The sequence below is a fragment of the Bidens hawaiensis genome, unplaced genomic scaffold (genome assembly GCF_021521415.1).
Source record: "Bidens hawaiensis isolate Kalapana, Puna unplaced genomic scaffold, B.hawaiensis_p1.1 tig00038014_1, whole genome shotgun sequence".
Lineage (NCBI taxonomy): Eukaryota > Viridiplantae > Streptophyta > Magnoliopsida > Asterales > Asteraceae > Bidens > Bidens hawaiensis.
Genome location: NW_027496647.1, coordinates 7,820 through 32,196, shown reverse-complemented (window position 1 = coordinate 32,196; position 24,377 = coordinate 7,820). Strand labels below are relative to the sequence as shown.

The 24,377-nt window shown below is 34.6% G+C and overlaps 2 protein-coding genes and 1 pseudogene across 2 annotated transcripts; 2 read left to right on the top strand and 1 right to left on the bottom strand.

The window, feature by feature from the left end:
- Positions 1-4,588: 4,588 nt before the first annotated feature.
- LOC143589898 (arabinogalactan O-methyltransferase 1 pseudogene) lies at positions 4,589-5,415 on the top strand (annotated as a pseudogene).
- Positions 5,416-8,428: 3,013 nt separating this feature from the next.
- LOC143589903 (uncharacterized) lies at positions 8,429-11,389 on the bottom strand. The gene is made up of 5 exons (XM_077070529.1): positions 11,062-11,389; positions 9,759-9,862; positions 8,929-9,042; positions 8,674-8,757; positions 8,429-8,576 (listed from the first exon to the last, which is right to left on the bottom strand). The coding sequence occupies exons 1-5, from the start codon at positions 11,300-11,302 to the stop codon at positions 8,520-8,522; spliced, it is 600 nt and encodes a 199-aa protein (XP_076926644.1). The 5' UTR covers positions 11,303-11,389; the 3' UTR covers positions 8,429-8,519.
- Positions 11,390-17,498: 6,109 nt separating this feature from the next.
- LOC143589909 (putative 26S proteasome regulatory subunit p28) lies at positions 17,499-23,475 on the top strand. The gene is given in 4 exon segments (XM_077070535.1): positions 17,499-17,922; positions 18,814-18,904; positions 22,430-22,821; positions 23,243-23,475. Coding segments are annotated over 4 exon segments (1,140 nt in total).
- Positions 23,476-24,377: the final 902 nt, after the last annotated feature.

The following is a 24,377-nucleotide window of genomic DNA, read 5'->3' as shown; positions in this document are numbered from 1 at the left end:
AGTAATATTATTATTATCATCCAAATAATTGTTGATTTAGATCCAAAGAAGATGATGACAAGACGACAGGATCAACAATCTAGGGTTTTCCACGAGCTATCCGCTTTGATTCTCAACTTAATCCGGCACCCGCTGGTCCAATTCTCCGACGAGGTTACCGTCTCACCGCGGCGGCAGATGACGGCGGCGGGATTCGCGTCGATGATGCTGGGGATATCGTTGGCGATGATGTTATGCGGGTCGATAACGTTTATTATAGGGTTTCTGTTGATGCCGTGGGTCGTTGGGTTGGTTATATTGTTTTATGTGGCCGGAATTGTTTCGAGTCTGTCGATGCTCGGCCGGGTTATTTTTTATCATAGTCTGCCTCCGTCTTCAACTAGAAAAAATGTTCCTGGTAAGATTAATATTAATATTATTATTATTATTATTATTTTGTTTATTGTTTGTATTGTATTATAAAACTTGTAGTAATTTAGTTGATGCTCATGTAAGTATTGAGATATGTATAGGGCTGTATATAAGAAGTTAAGAACCGAGTAGGGTTGCAAACGAGCCGAGCTGCTCACGAGCTACTCGAGAAAAGCTCGATCGAGCTGAGCTGAATCGAGCCCGAACTCGAGCCTAAAAGTAAGCTTGTTTAATAAACGAGCCCGAGCCTGAGCTTCACTTATCGAGCTCGAGCCGGCTCACGAGCTAGGGGTGCAAACGAGCCAAGCCGAGCCCGAGCTCGATTAGGCTCTAGCTCGGCTCGTTTAGCTTACACACAGCTCGAGCTCGGCTCGTTTCGAGCTCTATTTTCAAAGCTCGAGCTCGGCTGGGGCTCGGCTTATTTATTGTATATCAACAATTTTTTATATAATTATAATTATTTTTATATATTTTTCTATATTATAACTTTATGTATAAAATAATATATATTATTTAGTTAATTTTATTTATTTTTTCATAATATTATATATATTATTTAATAATTATTAAATATATATTTTAAAAAATTATATAAATGACAGGCTCGTTTAGGCTCGCGAGCCGGCTCAAGCTCGATAAGTGAAGCTCGGGCTCGGGCTCTGGCTCGTTTATTAAACGAGCTTATTTCTAGGCTCGGGCTCGGGCTCGATTAAGCTCAGCTCGATCGAGCTTTTTAACGAGCCGATCTTGAGTAGCTCGGCTCATTTGCACCCCTATCGCCAGCTTAAACGTGCCTGCCATTTATATAATTTTTTAAAAAATATATTTAATAATTATTAATTGATATATATAATGTTATGTAAAAATAAATAAAAATAACAAAATAATATATATTATTTTATACATAAAAATTATAATAGAAAAAAATATATAAAATTTTATAATTATATAAAAATAATTGATATATGGTAAACGAGCCGAGCCCGAGCCAAGCTTGAGCTTGAAAATCTGCTCACGAGCCGAGCTCGAGCTTTGAAAATAGAGCTCGAAACGAGCCGAGCTCGAGCTTTGAAAATAGAGCTCAAAACGAGCCGAGCTCAAGCCTAGTCGGGCTCGGCTCGTTTGCACCCCTAGAACCGAGCAAGGCCTTTTTCATGTTGTCCGTTAAGCTAAGCTTTTATCGGACAAGTGAACGGTTCGTGTTCGTTCACTAAGGAAATGAAGTTGTTCATGAACGGTACATGAACACGGACTGTGTTTTAATACTGGTCATTGTCAGGTGTTCAGTCTGACTGATCTCTTGATTTAATTTTACATATCAAATATAAATTAATCGCGTAATCTCTTATAGTTAAAAGAGTGTTGTTCGAATTTATATGATAATATTAGAAAAGTCAAAAAAAAATTATAGAAACATTTAATGAGCAAACACAATCAAACAAACATTAACAGGCGTAAATGAACACATTGTAAGACGTTTACGAACACAATTGAACGGACATGGCCTCTGTATCAAACAAAATTCCCACTGAGCAGTTCACCGAACGTTCAATCATCCCTATTTCAGTTATATCTTGTGCATGATTATTTTAGTGAATTAGTTCTTGATATGAAACAAAGCAAAACTTATCATATTAAAATTGAGAAGGATTAATGGTTTGTATGTTGATGTTGCAGCATGGAAACTGTTGTGAAAAGTGGGAGTGATTATTGAGCTGCTCAGGAAGCGGTTGATGAGCACCGTGGATGTTATTCTGAGCAGGGTTGCAGTGGGTGCAGAAGGTATAAATGGGATGAAACTTGAAGTTGTTAAGAGTGTGGAGGGCACCTTCGGGTGCTAAAAGGATTATTTATAAAAAACTCATACGATACGTAGTCTTATTAAGTTTTTTTTGTAAGAGAGTTTGGTGGTTGTGTTGAGGGTGTGCATTCTTTACTTGAGAAGCATATGGTGGTGTCCATGGTGAATTATGGTTGGTGCTTATGAATTGTGTGTGTAAACATGCTGCTGCTGCTGTTATGGACTTGGGTCCTATTTTATTTCTTACTTTTAGTCATTACTCTTTGTTTGCAATTGATTTGCTGTGTTTTGTACACATTCAACATGCTTTAATTTAGATATTTATGCTATAGTTTATGAGTCACATTACTTGATTTATTGTGTTTTGGAGTCGTATGTGGTTGTCGCTCTCTTATCTGCAATGGCGGGGTCTGTTGACGACCTTCCTGTCTCAAAGTATGACCCGTCTCCGATTAAAACAGGGCGCTTAGCCATTTAAAAACGCAAAAAAAAAAAAAAAAAAAAAGAAAAGTAAGTTCCCTTTTTCTAGGCCTAGCAAATCATTGTATCGGATTTTTGACCAAAACAGGTTGGCTTGAACTTGGTCGTTATTTTGACAAAAGAAAGGGTAAATTGGTTTAACTTGTGTACCTTTTGGCAGCAACGTGGTGGCAGTGAATATCATTTGATGGCTTGTGTTGTATAACGTATGGTGGTTGTCGTATGGTGAGGCCTGAGGGTGGTGACTAGTGGCTATTATTACTTTATACGTTTGTTTATTTGTTTTCTTAGAAGAACCTTTGTTTATTCATTTACCAATTACAATCTCTAGTGAATAATTTTTGAAGCAAACTATTATTTAAGACCATCCACATTCACAAATAATCCGAACCGAACGTTATTATAAAATTATTTTCTCTCTCTTCAACATATTTAATCCGATCAAACCCAAACTTTTCACACTTATTACAACCTAGCATTTACTATTATTTATTAAATAAATATAATTTATGATTGTTGTTTTTTATTGAAAGTAGTTAAAAATATAAAAGATAATTTATTTCAAAAATAATAAAATATTTAATTTTAAAAATAAGTTTTATCCAAAAAATCTTACGAACCAAAAGAAAGATGCCAAATGCCAGACAAAATAAATCATTAAAATTAATATTTATTTTATATTGAAAAATATATTTTTTAACGAACTCTGTTTTTAATAAAATTTATATCAGTGTGCTCATAAAAAAACACTGAACACGACTATGCTTTTAGATTTTTGTAAAAACTTAATAATTAGACGTTATTAGAAAAATAAAATAAAATTAGAGTTAAAACAAATTGTTGTGAAAGAAAAAAAAAAGAAAATTAAACGTACATCCATTCATATCATGACAAATGACAATGAATAAGATTTCAAACCAGGTTGCTCTCACAAACTAATTTACTTCAAATTAATTTTTTTTTACTTTCAAACAGTGTTACAAACTCATTTAAGATTGCTAATGAAAGTGGTATTCTCATCCTACCCTCTATCTTTAAATAAAAAATTATACTAAAACTCACTACATTTTTTCTCTCCATTTTAATTAAATAATACTTTTTATACCTTTTATCATTATCTTTTCTTTTTCCTTCACTCACAAACCACTCTCAAAATATATTAAAAAATTATATGGGGTGAACAGTAACTTTTCAAATATACAGAAAAATCACAACTTTTTCTAAAATATAAAAATTATTCACTCACAACACCCTGAATCACTCTCTAAATTATAAAAACATCCCTCACACAAAATGAAGGTTGGATGAGAATGCTCTAACAATGAAAATAATTTACTTTACAATTGGTTATCATTTATTAATCTTTATGTAGGGCTTAAGTATAAATTGGATATGGCTCAATGGTAGAGCACTAACTTTATTAGTGAGAGGTAGGGGGGTTCAAACCTCACTATCACCAATTTATATGGAAGATATGAGGGATAACCCTGGCTTGCCAGGGTTCGAGTCCTGAACTCACCCGGTTTTACCGGCTCCTTGCTGTCGTGCTGTTTGACGGGCGTGAAGTCGGGTTTTATTCGAAGAATCCCTCAATAGGTGGACCGCTAGGGGTTCCATCCGTCCAGACTCGTGGCCGGCTCGGACTACCTTTAGCTAGTGGGGACCGCAAACTATTATTTAGCTGGAAAACAATTTACTTTACAATTGATTATCATTTATTATCTTTGTTATAAAAGATATCAGGGCATTTAAGTCAATAAAGCTTTCACATCATTCCACTATCCCACTAATCTACATACAACACGTAACACATCATCATCATCAACCATTCAAAACCCAAACCACCATTCGTGTCTTTCTCCCCAACCAAAACATTTCAACCAAATAAACAAAACCATGAATCCACGCCTCTCCGTCACCTTCTCCTTCCTCGCCGTCATCACCGCCACCATCATCATCTACACCTTCCTCGACACCACCACCACCACCACCACCAACCTCGTCTGCTCCGGCAACCTCAACACCTTCCAACCCTCCGACACCCCGATCCAACTCCGCGCCATCCTCCACTACGCCACCTCCAAAACCGTCCCACAGCAATCTCTCGCCGAGATCAACATCTCCTTCACCGTCTTAAAATCCATCTCGCCGTGCAACTTCCTCGTCTTCGGCCTCGGACACGACTCCCTCATGTGGGCCACGTTCAACCCAGGCGGGTTAACCTTGTTCCTCGAAGAAGACCCGAAATGGGTCCACACGGTTTTGAAAACCGCCCCGGATCTCAAGGCGGCGCACGTTAGCTACCGTACGCACCTATCCCAAGCCAATGAGTTGATAAAAGGTTACAAACAAACGCCCGAGTGTTTAGCGGATTCGGCGTATGTTAGAGGGAATACGCGGTGCATGTTAGCGTTGACTGGGATGCCGGATGTGGTGTACGATAAGGAATGGGATGTTATTATGATAGATGCGCCAAGAGGGTATTTTAATGAGGCGCCGGGGCGGATGGGTGCGATATGGACGGCGGCGGTGATGGCGAGGAAGAGGAGGAAGGCCGGTGTGACGCATGTGTTCTTGCACGATGTTGATCGGAGGGTGGAGAAGGCGTATGCTGAAGAGTTTTTGTGTCGAAAGAATTTGAAGGGTGGGAGTGGGCGGTTGTGGCATTTTGAGATTCCGGCGGCCGGGAATGGTTCCGGTGGGAGTTTTTGTTAGATGGTGAACCGGTGACCGGTGTGGTGGGTTTTTTTTTTTTTTTTTTTGACTTTTTATATGGTGGGTTACTTTTATTGAATATACTTTTGTTGAAGGTATATTTGTTTATTTACTAGATTTTGTAAGGTGTATGGTTGTAAGGAGTAATGTTATAGAGATGACTTGGGCTTTATGTTTTTGTTTTGCTTTTTAAGGTTTATTTTCGTGAAAAGGAAGCCGGTGGTATGGTCTCTTGGGAAAATGTTCTGAAGCTAGGGTCAGGACTCAGGGTGAGTTTGGTTAAAACTTAAAACATCTTTAGTTAGAGTGGGACAACGAGACTCTCGAGTTTAGAAAATATGGTGGTCTAAAAAATAAGAAAGTCAACAAGAAACAAAAAATGATTTTGTTTTGGTCTTCAAACATGGGAGAGTTTATTTGCTACATGATGTACACATAGAGATGACTTGGGTTTTATATTTTTATTTTGCTTCTTAAGGTTTATTTTTATGAAAATGCAGCCGGTGGTATTGTCTTTTGGAGAATGTTCAGGTCAAACTCTGAAGTTAGTGTAAGTTTGGTTAAGACAATATTCTTAGGCTAGAGTGAGACAAAGAGATTCTCCGATTTGAAAAGTGTGGTGGCCTAAAAAACAAGAAAGTCTTGTCGTTCCAAAAAAAAAGTATGCTTTTGTTTTGGGGGGTGTTTGGCCTGGTTTTTATTTTTTGGCTTATGCTTATATTTTAAAGTAGTCTATAGCTTATTTTTTATTATTTGATAAGCTCTTTTTAAGTGTTTGGATTAGCTTATATTATACAAGTTGATAATAAATTGTTAAATCCACTATTTTTTAGTTTTTTACAGTAACAAGTTGCTTCAATAATTATTAATCCATTACCATTTGAGGGTAAATGAGTAAACGAGTAACTTACACCCTTACAGAATAAGCATATTCAAATAAACTTAAAAACCATCTTCAAATATGCTTATTCAAATTAGCTTATATAAGCTTATAAGCATAAGCATAAAAAGCTAAACCAAACACACCAAAAAAAAATGTTTCCGCCATTATCTTCTTAAAAAAAAAAAAAATCTCGATTCCAATTCATGTCAAACGAACAGATCAAGAATGGAATTGGATTTCAATTTCTTCAAATTCCAATTCCTATTGGAATGTTCAGATTCCAAATCCAATGCATTTCAATTCCAAATTCTATGCAAATTCCAATACCAAATCTATTTCATTCTGTGAAACAAACGCGCCCTTAAGATATATCAATATTTAATGCTTTTTTTTTTTTACTATGAGAGTGCTATCTAGACATCATCCTCATATTCGGGCACGGGTCTCTTGTGTGGTCATGCGAATCATATAACGTAAATAATTATAACATTATGTTCCAAAATCGTAGCAGTCAATCACAATAAGCATACGAATTGAATTGTATGACTTTGTTCATACGACTTGTATGTTGTGTATTTTTTATTTTTTAACTAAATTTTAGTTAGACGTTAGAATTTGTTTATATATACAAAACTAGCTTTAGAACTCGTGTGATGCATGGGATGTTTAAAAATATAATTAAGCTATAGAATTTAAATGATTATATTTAATAAAAAAAGAAGCCTATATTTTATCAAATTAAATGGTTTTATAAGTTCAAATTATATTTTTTTAATGAGATATTCTTATGAATTCACAGTGTATTTTCACACAATTTCCTTATAATAACGAAAAAGATACACATGGTAATTTTATAAGTTATAATTATATATTTTTAATAGAATGTTAAATTCTAACAAAAGATTATAAGATGTTTCATTATGAATGATATAAAAAAAACATCATATATAAAATTAACATGAATAAAACACGCTTTTGTATTACGGTTTTGAAAGAAATTGATGAAAAATCCATATATTCATAAAGGTTGAATTAATATGTGAGAATAAAATTGTAATTCACTCATAATTTTTTCGTCTTTATCATCTTAAATCTACAAATATCATTCTATAAATTGATTTAATAAAAAAAAGCTAGACCTGATTTCATTAAATATATAAATATTTTGATTGTATTGACATAAATACCTGTATATTTTTAATCCATATAATTTAGGTAATTATTATTTGATAAAATGATGTATTATATGTTTTAATTACGCTGCCATAAATATGTTTTCATTAAAAATAGAAAAATAGTTTGAGCGAGAAATTTATGCTAACAATTAATCTCCAAGTGTCACGTGTCACAGTTATTTTCTTTTATTAGAATACGTAGATGTAGATTTTTGAACAATATAATATCTCTAGAAAATATAAATGACCCATTTGTTTTTAATTCTTTTAAGTTACACTATCAAACCACCTCTCAAATCTATCAACCCAAATAATCTATTAATTTTAAGTCTATACAATTTTTTAGCTATGTATAGTTTTAAAAAAAATTGTGCGACCAGGTGAATTTTTCGCCACCAAATACGCATAAGTTTTCTCTTTATGTTTGTATCATCTAACCCTACCATTGTTAACAAAAACAAATTTGATTTTATGTTTTTAGTGTGCCTCGATAATTTGAAAAACACCAGACGTAACATGTTACGTCATAGTGACCCAAAGAAAAAAACCATTTGGAGTCCGTGTGTGTGCGCGTGTCCGTGTGCGCGCGTGTATATATAAAGCCATTCGGAGAAAAGAAAAAGAAAACCCTGTTTCGGGCTTCACCCCCTCGTCTGACTGTGAAGTGTGCACTACACCTGCACGGGTCTCTCCCTCACAGACGGGCTACTCCAGCCCACGTCCGTTCCACGGGCTTGCCACATCACCTGCAAGCGTCCACGGGCCATGGGGTTGTGGATGAACTAACCTATGAACTTCTAAGACTCTGATGTAAGCAACTAAGCAAGGCTGGTTGTATTTTTACTGAAGATCCCTGGTTTCTTCAGATATTTTTACTGAAGATCCCTGGTTTCTCCCTTATTTTTATATGTACCTAATATACAGAATAACATTTGATGATCATTTTACAACAGAGGACAAGTACAAAAGTAAAAACATTTCTGTGCTAACAATTTAGTTACTAATTACAGTTTTTGGTATTCGCCGTGATTACCAAAAATGATAGATACAATGACTACAGGAAATATCTCATTCGATCATCTCTCCTCATAGCGTAATACACAGCTTGAACCTGAAAAAAAATAAGAGCGTTCTCCTTTTCATCGAATCTTTTATATATTCGTGCATTATATGGAACCGACTACATAAAATATTCGTGCATTACATACCTGTTTGCTAGAAACAATTTGAACAGGTCCAATGTTCACCGACACATATTTCCCGCCTGATGATAATTTCTGCTTCACCTTGCCCTGTCCCAATAAAAGTTTATTCAAATTACGTCACAAAATTAATTTAGAATGATTGTTTTCCGGTTTTTATGCATTTTCGTTTGGTGATCTTTTAATATAAATGTTGCAAGTTGCAACATTGAGGAATTTCCAGAAGCTTTGTAAAGTTACAGAAAAAAACGATAAACTTACTTGTGGGATTGGATGTTGAACTACGGACTCAACAGCAACTACCATGGATTGCACAAAATCATCACCTCCTGATCCGATGGCTGTAAACCCTCGAGCAGCAGGGTAGATGTTTAACTGTCATACAAAATCATTTGATAGCTAGGTTACAACTTAGAACAGTTCAAGTAAGGACTGAACTAATTTGTGTTTGTAGTAAAATGAGTTATCTTTAATTTTCATATTCAAGATTAAATAGTGCATGTTTTACTTTTGAAGCTTATTAACATAACTTTGACTTGCTTTGGTCTAATTCAAAAAACAATCAATCAATCATCCCAGTAAAAATCCCACCAATAGCAGGGCTATTAGTAGGGTCTAGGGAGGGTGAAATGCAGGCAAACCATACCTCTATCTCAAAGATAGAGAGGTCGCATCCAGAGAGACCCTCGGCTTCAAAACCATGTGTATGAAAAGGTATAAAAGAAACAGAAGGTTCAACACTAGACCTCTAGACAACATAAGAAAAAACACAAATAAAAACAATAAATAATAATAATAATAATAAAAATAATAATAATAAATAGCTAGATAGATTTGATGCAACTTTGGACCCCAGATATAATTAAATCACATATACTTAATTTGAAATTAAGTGATAATCATCAAACTATCAAAACCACAACATCACAATGACCTAATTCATATGCTTATATGTAAGTCATCAGCCTATACGAATATACAATGTAAGCAACATGATCGTGTATTCATAAATCATGATACTTGTGTAAGAATGGTGAGTAAAGCTTAAACAAAAATTTCAACTTGAAAACGAGCCAAAATATAATCACTACCATTTTAGTGAGACTAAGCGCATCATAGGTTGAGTCATTAGTAGCCGTTCCTCCAAGAATCATGGTGGTAGTTCTTCCCATTCTCCCTTCAACCTTTGAAATTTCTGAATCATACATACATACATAAACATTATCAAAATTGGTAATATTAACATGTAGCGACTAGCGACAGAAACAAAACTTCTTAGTCAGAGGGTCAACACAAGGCTCTATTATGTTTCGACTACAATTAACTGGTATAAGGTCATGTCTTACTAAATTTTTTTTTGGCTTTTATATATTAAAAAATTGACAAATTCTGGTGACCGTAGGGTAAACGGATCCCCTTGACCCTTCCTTGGTTCCTCCCCTGTCTGGCAAACACCAGGGGTAGCCCCAAGGAGGCACAATGTGGCCACGTGGGTCCCCGGTCAAGGAACATTTTTTCCGCTGTCACAAAAATTGTAAAAAAATCCTGATATTATATAAATTTTTAGAATACACAAACACTTATAAGCCTACTAACTATTGTGATCTAAGCAGCTAACGCGGAAAAATATCGGATATCGATCAAGGACCGATATGTGAGATATCGGCTATCGCAGTGAGATATCGGTGGGTTATCGGTAATTTTAATATAATGTAAAATTCAAATATATAGCAATTTAACACTAATAATTCAGTATAGTCTGCTACTATTAACAAATTAACCTTTTGCAAATTGCAAAACACTAACAATCGTAGCAAGTAAGAATTGATTAAGACTTAAAACAATAACATTGAACACTAAAAGTTGACAATTAAGACTTAAAACACTGATATCGGGAATATCGGTGATATATCGGTCAAATATTAGTCAAATATCGGTCAATATCGTTGATATTATCGGTACTGATATTCTGACTTATATATCGTCAAGGGCCCGATAACCAATATATCACTGATATACCGGGATATATCGGCGGTGTCGACTGCATAGGTCGTGATAAACTCATTCCAATACCATGAAACTTTGCTAATTGTTATATTTATCTCATTAACTTTATTCATCGTTTAAAATAAAATAGTTTGCATTATTTAGTTCGTCAAGGCTAAAGGTCATATTTTTTCCAGCTCATCCTGAGGCATGTAAATTCTCAGGGGCCCCACCCGTAAACACTCTGTCTAATCTCATATGCTGTAAATCCCCAATGTTAACATCAAAAAGCCAAATTAGTTATCTTTAACCCCTATATATTTCATAAAAAACCCAAAGTTTTAATTTTTTTAACAACCATAACATTTATAAAATATAATCATATACTGAAAGTCTTAAAACAATGACCTGAAATGACCTTGAGGATGGCATCTTGAGGGGTTTCATGTTCATTCTCCATAGACGATGAGTCTTCTTGATTACAGCAACTGGGCCGATTATGATCTTGTATTCGAATACCCAGATTCGAAAATCGGGTGGTGATTCGATAACACGGGTTTTGTGAATTTGGGGAAACTGAAGGGAACGAAGCGGAAGTGAAATTGGGGGTGGTGAGAATTACAGGTCTGAATAGTGTCAGACATCCCATGTTTGTACTGTTTTGATTTGATTATTAAGAATCTATGGTAATCTGGTTCAAGATTTTTGAAGTGAATGTGTTTGGGGGTTTGTGATGATTAAAGACTAGATTTTTATGTTAGTGTTTATGAATTTAGTGAGATACAACTTGGAGGGGGTGTTTTGAGCATTGTAGAAAGTTAAGGGGTTATGGAGTACCTTAGGTTTGGAATTTGCAAAGAATTTGGCTTGTTGGAAACGTGTTTAAGAAAAATAGTAGGAAAGCCCACGCATTCCGACGGATGGGTTAGATTCACTTTTGTTGTGTACAAAGGAAATGAAGTCTAGTTGGTTCATATGAATAAAAAAAAAAAGGCAAACAACATATATTAATACCAAGTCTACAACTTTTAAAAGTTCACAAATTTTTTAATTTAAAAAGAACTTACAAATTAAAAGAAAAATGAAAGATAAAAGTTTACAACCTGAAGTAACCCATACATTGGCATCCTTGTCAAACACAACATCAGTAGACGACCAGAACGGATCTGTGTAATATGTGACAAACATCCCCTGATCGTAAGTGGCTTCCAAAAAAACGGTCAATGATGATGGAATGCACTAACATATAATAAAGTAAATCTAGAAAAAAGGATGAGATCAAACTCACAAAAACTCAATAGTTATGAAAATCTTAAAACAATGCACTTCAACTTTAAACAATCACTACCTATTTCAGTTTATTTTTTTCTAAAAAAGTAAACACTTTATGTCAAGTAATCTTAAAGATCACCCGAACCGGTTGCAGTTGACATACACCTTTCCACCGCGTCAGTGCCTTCTTCATACCGACATCATCAAAGCTTTTAGATTCGGGGCATACGCCTGGTAGAAAAAAACAAGTCAAAACAGTTCGACATTCGAGGCAAACTAACTTTTTTTTAACCAGTGTTGGTTTATAAAGATTTCATAGCAAAAAATTTCTTATTAAACTACTTGTATATGATGTTAATTTTGTTATACATACTTTCTTGGAAATTTAAAGAAGTTATTATAACTTTCTAGGCAGAAACCATTTCGCTTGACTTGAAAGCTAAAGTCAAAGTATAACCTACCACTATCAAGGACGCCAATAACAGTTCCAACACCCAATTGACCTTTAGGGAGTATACAGTTGACAAAATGAGATTTACTTTTTAGAAAATCCCAACTTCTTGTTGATTGAAGTTTATAAATGCTGTTAGGAATCACAAGCAACGTCTGGAAAATCTGCATACATTACGAATGAGAACCATTTTGTTTGACTTCAAAAGTCAAACTATAGTTTTGATGTCAAAGTGTACAAATTAGGATGACTAACCTAAATGAAAAAAAAATACCTGAAATCAATGAGGCTTGAGTTGGGGTTAATACTGCAGCAAACCCAGAAAATGCGTGCTTGTAACTATAGACAATAGATTTAGTCCCGGCTTCTTTGCTATAAAAGTAAACAGCAAACAGTTATGCGGGCCACTTCTCTTCTGCCCATTTCATTTCATTTTTAGTTATATTGGAATTAGTTTCTTGTTTTGGTTTTTCTGTATTGAGGTCAAGTTGTTAAGACAAAAGATATGTTTTGACTTTTATGGTCAAACAAGATAGATTTAATATACAAATTAGTGGCATTTACTTACTGTTTGAAAAAAAAAACAAAGAACGATGATACATCATATGCATAAGCCCGTAAAATGCTACCATGACTGTAGTTTTGATCCTGCCACTTACAAATAAAATAACTTTGAATTGTAATTTGATTGTGGAAGTCAAAATTTATTATTAATAAGTCAAATCTGACCATCAAAGTCAAAACATATCTTTAGTCTTAACAACTTGCCACTAATTTGTAGTTTTCATACTATCAATTACAAAATTTATTTATGTGTTGTAATGTTTTCACATTTGAGCAATATACATGACCGTAATTAATAAGTAATGGAAGGCAGTCAAACTTATAAATTATGTGCATAAGCCGAAAAAAACGGCCCTCTAGAGGTGTTAACGAACGGGACCGGCCTCGAGCTCACCTAAGCTTGAGCTCCACCCATTCAACTTATGAGAGCTCAACCTCGGGTTCCCCTCGCTACAGCTTTATTTCTAAAGCTTGAGCTAAACACACAAATAGTTTTTCATGTTCAAACTCAGCTTGGGCTCGGCTCATTTACTATTCAATTTTAATTCTTATAAATAACGAAATATATATTATTTAGCTAATTTTTTATATAATAATTATCATTATATAAATATATTTTTGATACATTAAATAAAAATTATATAAATAATAGCCTCGTTTATAAGCGAGGTCGGGCTTGGGATCATTTATTGATCATGCTCATTTTTAGGCTCGGCCTCATTCAAACATGTTTATGATTACTTATGATATTGTTACTTGTTTTGTTTGCGTTTCTTTCAAATGAACAGATAATGTAATTCTCTGTGATTCTTCAATATATATATATATATATATATTTGTCTAACCGTTTGTTTCAACTGTCAGTAGGAATGATATTAATCCAAGCAAAATAAGTAAAACCATCACATATGATCAGTGAAGTTTTATATTTTTTATTGACTAAAAAACAACAAAAATGGGCTCAATTTATATGAAGCTTTAGTAGCACGTATGCACCTGCTTCGATTCTTTCAAATGACTTGTGCAGACGCCGGTTACATTTATTCTTGAACCACTGAGATAATAAATATAGTTTGAATTTAAAGAAACTTGTAGACTCAAATACTTACCTGTTTAATCTTATGTATGGTCTTGTCGATTACAAATCATTACGCCTTTGAATATGCAAATCAACTCAATTTTGCTACAACAATCGCCATAAAAGCAGCCCTAATTTTGTGACTAATAAAAATAACTAAAATTTTACCATACATCAAATGAGCAGAGAGTCGTAGTAGGCGACAGTGGAGATAAAAAAAACACTAACATGTAGTTCAAAAATTGGGTAGCAATCGTAACGAAGCAATTGGCGCAAAATTAAAGCCAGAGATCACTAACTAAATTAGGGTCACAAACCTTGATGTTCTTCAAAAGTTCGAGCGGCTGTGAACTGCAGGGGAATGAGTAGTAGCGGAAGCGGCGACTGTTCGAAACAGTTATCATAAGTTGAGTTGCATAAAAGTAACAACTTACATGCAATTCTTAACAGGATGTATGCACTTAGGAGGTCAACCGAAACAGACCGGCTGGTTCGCCCCATTCTGAAAATAACTCACTCATCCCATCGCATTTCAACGCGTCACCCAACTCACAAATAATACCCGATCTCGGCTTCTGAGCCATCTGATCTTGATCTTGTAACCTTGGAGGAGTGGGACAAGGCATGTGTGAGTCACAAGTGACTACCAAAATTGTCGCCATGGCATCTATAAAAAATTAACAGTTTAGCAATAAAAATTATAAAAAAAGTGACAGACTAAAACATACCTGAAGTGAATGGCTTTGCATATGTTGCCTCAAGTGTATTTCTCCAAACGAAGCTCCACAATCATTGCAAACATTCATCTTCCCCTCCTTTTGCTCCTTTGAGTTCATCCTAAACGACTGCAAAATCGAAATCAAAATCAAACATTGCAATCACTAAACCAAATAATTACAAGCAGTAAATTCCATGCTAGTGGTCGAAATAGCATTATAACTCAAATTTTCCTCCAAATCTCATCACAACAAAACGTATACCATCGCATACAACAATATCCATAAGACAACATGAAATGTGTTGGGAATAAATCACATCAAAACCAATACAATTGTGTAGTATAAACAGCAACACACGTCAGATTCAGCAACAATTTAATTAATCATCAAACTGGCATGTCAAGTTCGTTACACATACGGGAACAGTCAAACAGACACCACAAGTGACTACCAAAATTGTTGAAGGAATTGTAACCAATGTAGAATGGTAAATTCACTTCAGAGATGGGAATTTTACCTGATTGTCGTGTCATTAGTCCAAGCAAAAACCTCAGCACAACCCGTGCATGCAGATGCAGAAACAAGTTAATCATGAATCTTCAAAACAAAGTAAAGTAAAATAACAAACCAACTATACAGTTAATATGATATTATTAAAACCCTAGGTCACAGAAAAAAAAAGGTAAGCATTGGTTACCTGAAGAGAGAAAACGTAGACGCGGAGGGGTTAGGGTTTCATCGGTGTTATTGATCATCAAAGGTTTCTATTTCAATTATAGGAGAAGGGGTTAGCGTAAAAGGATGTTTGTTTTGGGCAGTGTTTTCAAAACCGGTACGCACCAGCTGGTTGAATCGGTTAGACCGGATTTTGGTAAGGTAACCGGCATTTAAAGCCCGGTATTTTTGAACGGTTTTCTAGAACATCGTACCGTCGGTTTTTAAAAAAATACCGGTTTTAAACCAAGATATTTTTGATACTTTTTGGCGGCCCATATTTTTTAAAAATGACTTTTAGACTAGCGGATAAGGATGAAACGAGTTGTCATAGTAAACGCCGAATCACTAATAAATTGTATCCTGCAGATCCAAGGTTGGTTTCTTTACATCATTTGTAATTGATTAAGTTTCTATTTGACATATAATTGTTCAGGTGTGATATCTGATTCATGTTTGAGGTTTACTAATATACTTTTGAGTTGTTTTTTGAGTTAAAGTTGTATTTATATGGAATTACAAGGTAAACTATTCAACCCGGTTGAACCTCCTAGTACATCCCGATTCAACCGGTTATACCATTTTTAAACCATATCCGGTATGAGTAAAATACCGACTTTTAAAACATTGGTTTTGGGTTGAATTATTTTGTTAGTATTCATGAATATTCAATTAAATACTTCTTGAACATATAAGACGCAACGCTATACCTTAACGTATAGGGTGTTAAAGCTGAGTTGGTAAGGGTTAGCGACTGGTATACCACTCTCTTCATGAGTTAAGGGCGCTAAATGCAAGATGAATTAAAATGTTAACGACTTTAAAATCCTCTGCACCCACGCACAATAATTTAAGAATCAATTTTACATTAAATAAGGAGAGGTAATGGGGGTTAAACCAAATCCTTAGGTTGAAGTGGAGTGAAATGAGGCAAAGTAGGTGATATGGTGTCTACGGGAGTTAATGAGCGTGAATGTACACCCCATGATATAAGAACGGATGCGAAATTTGTTAAGATCTTTGTACTCGAATTTGATCAAATCGATTTCTCTTTATGTCATGACAGTTATATCACGTTTGTAACTGATTAGTTATGTCATCGATTAACAAAATTGCTACTGATGAACAGATGCACTTCTGATAAACAGATTAGCCACTAAAGAACAAAGTCGCTACAATGCTACATAGCATGCCGAAAATAAACTTTGGGAAAACCAAAAGCATATATTCATGTCAAAAATTAACACAAGGCTAATAAGAAAAACAAATTGAAAAACTCGATAGTATGACTTCTACTCTTTCTTCTGGTACCATAGCACACCACATTATGAAAGCGCGTTCTTATGATACACTAATTGATTTAAAGTTGTTAATACCAAACTATTATGTTCTTATGATACGTTAATTGTTTTTAAAGTTGCTAATACCTAACTTGGAAATGTGTTAACAAAGACTAACGGAAAGGTGGAATGTTAAAAGAGCTTCTTGTTAGTCATACATGTATTGTTTATATGGGGTTTTATAATGCATAAATATTGTGGAATTCCTGACAAAGGTGGAATGCTTTAGCCAACACAGACACATTTTCTTAAAACTATTTGTCAGGTGACATTTAATGCCCGATGTATTTGATTATACTTGTTAAACGGTTAAGTCAAGTGGGGTTAAAGAGTTGAGGTCAATCATGGGCAAGTTGTAATGTTATCTTATTAACTTAAATTTCTCGTTTGGTTCGCTATCAGTTTTTCAATTCAAAGAATATATGATGACATATTACAACTAAGATTTAACAATCAAAAAGAACTTGCGTGTAACGATCCATGCGGCAATACTCAAAGAAGCTTCATGTACATGCACATGAAGAAATTTCCTATCTTTGCAACTATATATTTAATAAGAATGTCAAAAGCCTAGCTTGTTGTGTGCACTTAACTTATAATCTTCTTTCTTAATCGTTTAATCATGTATATAAGTAGCCACATGTTTCTTAATTATTACAATTGTAAACTATATATTTCTTTCATTAATTGTAAACAGTCGTGCCCCCATGGACACCAGAAACAACGACTTGAAGTTTGAACTCTTCGAAACTGCTAAAAATGGTGATCGTCGAAAGTTTGCCACATTAGCCGAACAGAAACCCGAAACCATCCTTTCATTTCGCACAAGCCACCGACAAGACACATTGTTGCACATAGCAGCGGTCTTTGGACACCACGAGCTTACTAAAGATATTATTAATGGATTCCCAAATCTTGTAACGTGCAAGAACTTCATTGGTGACACCCCACTTCATGTTGCAGCCAGAGCGGGGAAGCCTCTACTTGTTGAGTCTTTAATTCGGGAGGCGGATCAACTAGCCTTAAATGAAGATGGGAATACGCCTTTGCACGAAGCTGTCATCCATAATAGAAATAGAGTGGTTGTGCTTTTCCTAAGGCAAAAACAAGACTTCAGGAATGCTGGAATGTGTTGAAGGTTAACGAGAAAGGGAAATCGCCATTGTACCTTGCGGTTGAATCACGGAATGCTAGGAGCCTAGGATTGTGAGGAATATTTTGAACCTAGTTGCATCTGGTACATGCCAAAATGGAACCAATGATGCATGTTAATGCATATGAATCTCTGCTAACTGATGCAATACTAGAAAACATAATGGGTACACACTTCTTCAATGATTTTTTATATAAATGTGTATTGGTTTTTATTAATCTTAACTATAGGCTTTTGGTCGCTATCGGCCCAAACTAATGAATTGGCTGCTGACGGTTCCAACTTTTAACGTATTTGTTCCTAACAGTCCATGACTAACAGAATCCTAACGTCATTAGTTTCGCCGAAAAACTGAAATTTTTTTCCAAAAATTCAACATTTTCGTCCCAAATATCTTGGTAACTTTGTATCGGACCTTTAGGAACCATTTTCTAGTAAAAGACCCAATTATTGAGGTCGCCAGAAATCTTAGAATCATCGTCGGAATCGGTTTATGGTGCTCAAGTGGTGGTAGTTGGTTGGCGGTGAGTCAATTGGTGGTGGTTGCGGTGTTCAGGTGGTGTTTTACAGCAACAAATTGTCTTTTCTAGCCAAAAACGTTTTTCCGACAACCTGAAACTAACGACTTTAGGATTCCGTTAGCCGCGTACTACTAAGAATAAATACGTTAAAAGTTGGGACCGCCACTAGCCAATTTATTATTTGGGACCGGCAGTGACCAAAAGGCAATAGTTGGAATTAATAAAAACCAATATACTTTATATAAATACGCAATCATGTAGTTTAGAACACACCATGTGACGAAGCTAACTCAAATGAAGGAATATAATTATAGATGCATGGTATATACATATGCTGTTGAATCACAGGGGATTCGAAGAGGATAGCCGATCCTTCCGGTAGCAATATTGCTAGTACTGGTCAGACTAATCAAGTTGATGATGATGTTGAAACAAAGAGGTGTATTCTACATGTTGCAATTATTGGGAAAGATATAGGTATGGTTGAACATTTATATAAATTGCTTTGTGTAGTTTAAACTGTCATACCCCGACCAAAGGCGGCGGAACATGCCGAGGTGTAACGATTGTCCATAAGCACATGACACTAATTAAAGTGACAGTATTTAATAAACTCATTTCATTTCACAACATCGAAAATGTCACATAACAATTATCCATAAAATAACCATAAACAAGATATCACAAAATATGGCAAATTGATATTGTTCATTTTTACTAATATCCTAAGGTCTTTGATGTCCTTTTCTTCACAATCATAAATCAACCAAGATGCAAACCTTCAACATTTCATAAAATAAAGTTTGTCAACACAAAGGTCGGTGAGCAATTCATGAGTTTAATCATATTAGTATATAATAAAGATAGCCACAAAACTTGCATACGAAACGATAAATAAAAGTGGTAATTTGGATAAATAGATATCGCTAAACACATTAGCGACACCTAGCTATAAGGGGATGCCAAATAGTCTAGGATTTTATAGTTATCGTTAATTGCATTACGTTAACGACACCTTGCTATAAGAGGATGCCAAATAGTCTAGAATTTTATAGTTCCACCAACCAAAAGCGATAAACACATAGACATATAAGCATAGAACACCAAATCAAGCAATTATTTAGGTAAATTATACAACTACGTTTGTGGTTTAAGATTCAAATATAAAGCATTTTGTTGAATAAGTATGAAATGTCACCCCAAAATAAAAGATGGAAAATGGGGTATGAGGTACTCACCTTCAAGTGGTAAACTTGAAATATGATAATTTAGAGATTTGTCGGAACGACGAGTTTAACGCACAATGCCTAAAAAGAAAAGAAGTCTTGAATTTAGAAAGGTTGTCTTGAATGTCTTTAAACAAAATAAATGTTGAGAAATGTAAATAATTAAAGTTCAAGGTTTAAAATGTGACTATTTAAGAATTTATAATAATAACCCTTTAAAAATGTAAGTTTGCTCGAAACCGGGTTAAAGTATCCAACCTTAATATTTACTCAACCTATGTTAAGTAATAAGGTGGGTAAAATGCAAGAATGCAAATCCCTTTGGAATAAAGATACTAAAACGGGTTTTTTTTATCGAGTGTTCGGGTTGTCGGTTCGGGTCTTGATAATTGGTCAAACCCAAAGTCAACTTTCCAAAATATTGAATGTTATGAGATAACTCAATAAAATTTAGTAAGACTTAACCAAGTATGTAGTTCTATTGTTTTAGAACTAACAACGCACGTTAAGCGAGTGTTCGGTTTTGTCGGTCCAAACTTTGTTATGAGATCAAGTTGGATCCAACATTTCCAAGTACTTAAGAAAATATTTAAAAATCAATTTGTAACTATTTTTAAAGAAATATACAAGTCTTGATGGCTAAAAAAACACACTTGTGTGTCTTAAGCGAGCAAGAATTGGTTTGGTTCGGTTTCCATCTTACAACAAGTTCATAGATGGTTTCCACATGTCCAAACACTAAAGAACTTGTATAATAATGTACAAATAAAAAAATACCAAAAGTTAACAATAAAGTCTTTAAACAAAAGTTCGGTTTTCGGTTAGGATCGTGTTTCGGGTTAAGACCGAGGTAAGATTCTACAAACCCATAACCATAGAATTTGTAAAAATGATTTTAGAAACTTAGATCTAACACTAAGTATATTTAAACAAACAAAACTAGTAACAAAGTTCGGTTTACGGTTTAGAGCTATATACGGTTAAACTGAAGCATAGACTTTTAAAAACCCATAACCATGGAACTTGTAAACATGACCAACAAACTAAAATAAGCAAGATTAATATGTATGAACAAGTTATATAGATGTATATATATCAAGGACACGAAGTCCTCCATGAAGCCTTGCCTTATGGGGTCCGAAATCTCACCGACCGGAATCGGAGAAGTAACTACCAAAGGTAAACAAGGGGTGTATATTATATATATGTTGCACAACCATAAACAAGTATTAATAAGGCTACATAAACTAATTAAGATGAAAGACCAAAATCCTTCAAGAATACTTAAGAAGATAACCTTGAATCTTTGATGTTTGAGAGAGTTTTTTTTTTTTGGAGTTGTAGCAAGGGAAAATGAAGAGGAAAGGTGGTGTATATATAGGGTAATGTTGGTGGTCAAATATGGGTGTGAGACACAAGAGTTTTCATACAAAATGGATCAAGACAAAAACACAAAACAACAAAAAAATATATAAATAAATAAATAATAAATAATAAATAAAAATAGGATGTTTTCAAGACCCAACAAGTGTGAAACAATATTGTAACATAAATCCATCATTTTGATTATAACATAAGCTTCGGTTTACAAATCGGGTCGGTTTACATAATAAACAAATACAAAAACGAATACAAACAAGACCCGAAATTGACGAATGTCACATAAACAGCATAACTGCTCCGAGTTTGATGTTAAAATATCTTCCACTTTCAGAGTTAGTAATTACTGATGACCCTTAACCGATTGATTGAAAAAATAACAGAAATGAAATTGATATTCCCTTAGATATTTGATTTCAAGCTCGTCTTTGATAGAAATGATAGAGACGGATGGTTGTGAGCCAAACAACATTAAGATATACAATAGAAGATAGAAAGCTATTGTTTTCATTAAGCCTGAAAATAAATTATATAACTTTCTTTCCACCCCAGGTGAGCTCCCCTGGGGTAACGGCTCACATAGTGACCAATAACTGTGAATAAAACACTAAAGCCCTATTTGTAGTTCATGGAGGCTTGTTCTCCAAACCAAGTCGTTGGCCTCTTGATGAAGATGCCATTAGAGTCACTATATATCCAGCTCAGCGACACTAGGAATTGCATCACGTGTCTCAGCGACACTTCTATTGCCGCAAGTAGTGTTGCCATGCCGACACAAAGAATTGCCACCATGTGCCAAGGTGACACTTCTAATGTAGCTAGTACCTTCGGCGACACTACTACTGTAGCAAGAAGTGTCGCCCAACAGTGCGAAATCACCATAAATTAATCGGATCGTTTAATTGATAATATGACACAACAGAAACTTGTATGACATCAATTTGATAATAAACGATTCGTATTCTTAAAGAACAAATGAGTTTACAAATGAGCAGTCCGGCCCTATTTATACTTTGTTGAAACCAGGATTAAACGAACAATTAAGCCATCTCTAGTTCTCTACATTGAATATTAGGATGACTTTTTTAAGTTTTTGCTTCATTGTTAGTTGAGTAACTTAATCTTTCTCGTTGTAATATTTGTATACAAAGAGACCTAATTTCAGTTATTCAACTCACATACAATAATATTCTCCAATATTGTTTTGGTTTACATTTCAATACTTTCATATATGTTGGCTTACTAGTTACTTCACTTTTGTTGTGTACAATGATTTCAATGTTAGGGATCGTTTCTAGATGGCGTGAAGTACTTGCTTGATCATAAGTTCGGTATAGATGTGTTAAGACATGATGAAGATGGCTTTTGTCCAAATGTCCAATACACCTTGCATCTAAAAATGGCCATCTACATGTGACCAAAGTGCTACTTGATCACTACCCAGATGCAAGAGAGTTGCTAAGCAAACAACATCAAAATATTCTACATATTGCTGCTGAGTATGGAAAAGATAACGTTGTCAAGTACATACTTAAGACCAAATGGGCAGCAATCCTCATTAATGAGAAAGACAAAAATGGGTACACACCTTTGCATTTGGCCACAAAAAATTGGCACCCGAAGGTTGTAAGCGCGCTAACATGGGCTCATAGAGTTGATCTAAACCAAGTTAATGAGGAAGGATTAACAGCCCTTGAGGTTGCTGAAAAACACATGGAAGTAATGGCTCCATTTAAGAAGCTACATAAGTGTTTCCATTAATCTTTAGGTATAGCTATAACATGGAGAGTTTCAAGAAAATGGTCAAGATGCAATACCTAGTCATATCTCATGAAATCAAAAAAGAAATACGAATAAATTTAGTTTATTCATAGAAACTACAATCGCGCAAGTTATTTAGTCATATGCAGATTATATTCCATGCACATAACCTACACATGTGAAGGTAAATGTTTAAAAATTAAAATACACATGAACAAATTAGCTTAATGGTTTTCATCTATATGTATACGCATATCAACTTCTCATAGTTATGATTTTGTGTAGAGATTAACATGGATTGCATTGAGATCTGCGGGCACTCCAAGAACTCATATTAAAGATCATGAAAACGTGAAGAAATTAGAAGCTGCAAAACCATACAATATGAGCTACTGCAAGGCTACATGTAGGCATGGTGTCTATGCTACATAAGATAAATTTCCAACTATTTCTGATTTGTGATAGTATAGCGGTGTATAGCTCCATCATCGTGACCGTAATGCTAATGTGGGCACAATTAGGTGATCTAATCTAATGCTTAATGCTTTGAGGAAGGCACAAATCGTTGTTGGAGTTATCACTCGCAATGATGTCTTTAGCATTCTTGGCTGGTGTGAATCTTGTTGTGACTGAATCACATTGACTCTATAATAACTGTCACACCCCGACCAAAGGCGGCGGAACATGCCGAGGTGTAATGATTGTCCACAAGCACATGACACTAATTAAAGTGACAGTATTTAATAAACTCATTTCATTTCACAACATCGAAAATGTCACATAACAATTATCCATAAAATAACCATAAACAAGATATCACAAAATATGGCAAATTTGATATTGTTCATTTTTACTAATATCCTAAGGTCTTTGATGTCGTTTTCTTCACAATCATAAATCAACCAAAATGCAAACCTGCAACATTTCATAAAATAAAGTTTGTCAACACAAAGTTTGGTGAACAATTCATAAGTTTAATCATATTAGTATATAATAAAGATAGCCACAAAACTTGCATACGAAACGATAAATAAACGTGGTAATTTGGATAAATAGATATCGATAAACACATTAGCGACACCTAGCTATAAGGGGATGCCAAATAGTCTAGGATTTTATAGTTATCGTTAATTGCATTACGTTAACGACACCTTGCTATAAGGGGATGCCAAATAGTCAAGAATTTATAATTCCACCAACCAAAAGCAATAAACACATAGGCATATAAGCATAGAACACCAAATCGAGCAATTATTTAGGTAAAGTATACAACTACATTTGTGGTTTAAGATTCAAATATAAAGCATTTTGTTGAATAAGTATGAAATGTCACCCCCAAAATAAAAGATGGAAAATGGGGTATGAAGTACTCATATTCAAGTAGTAAACTTGAAAGATGATAATTTGGAGATTTGTCGGAACGACGAGTTTAACGCACAATGCCTATGTGACATTTGTCAATTTCGGGTTATTTTATACTTGTATTCTTAATGTAAACCCGACCCGTTTTGTATCCCGAACCTTTCGATATTATCAAAATGATGC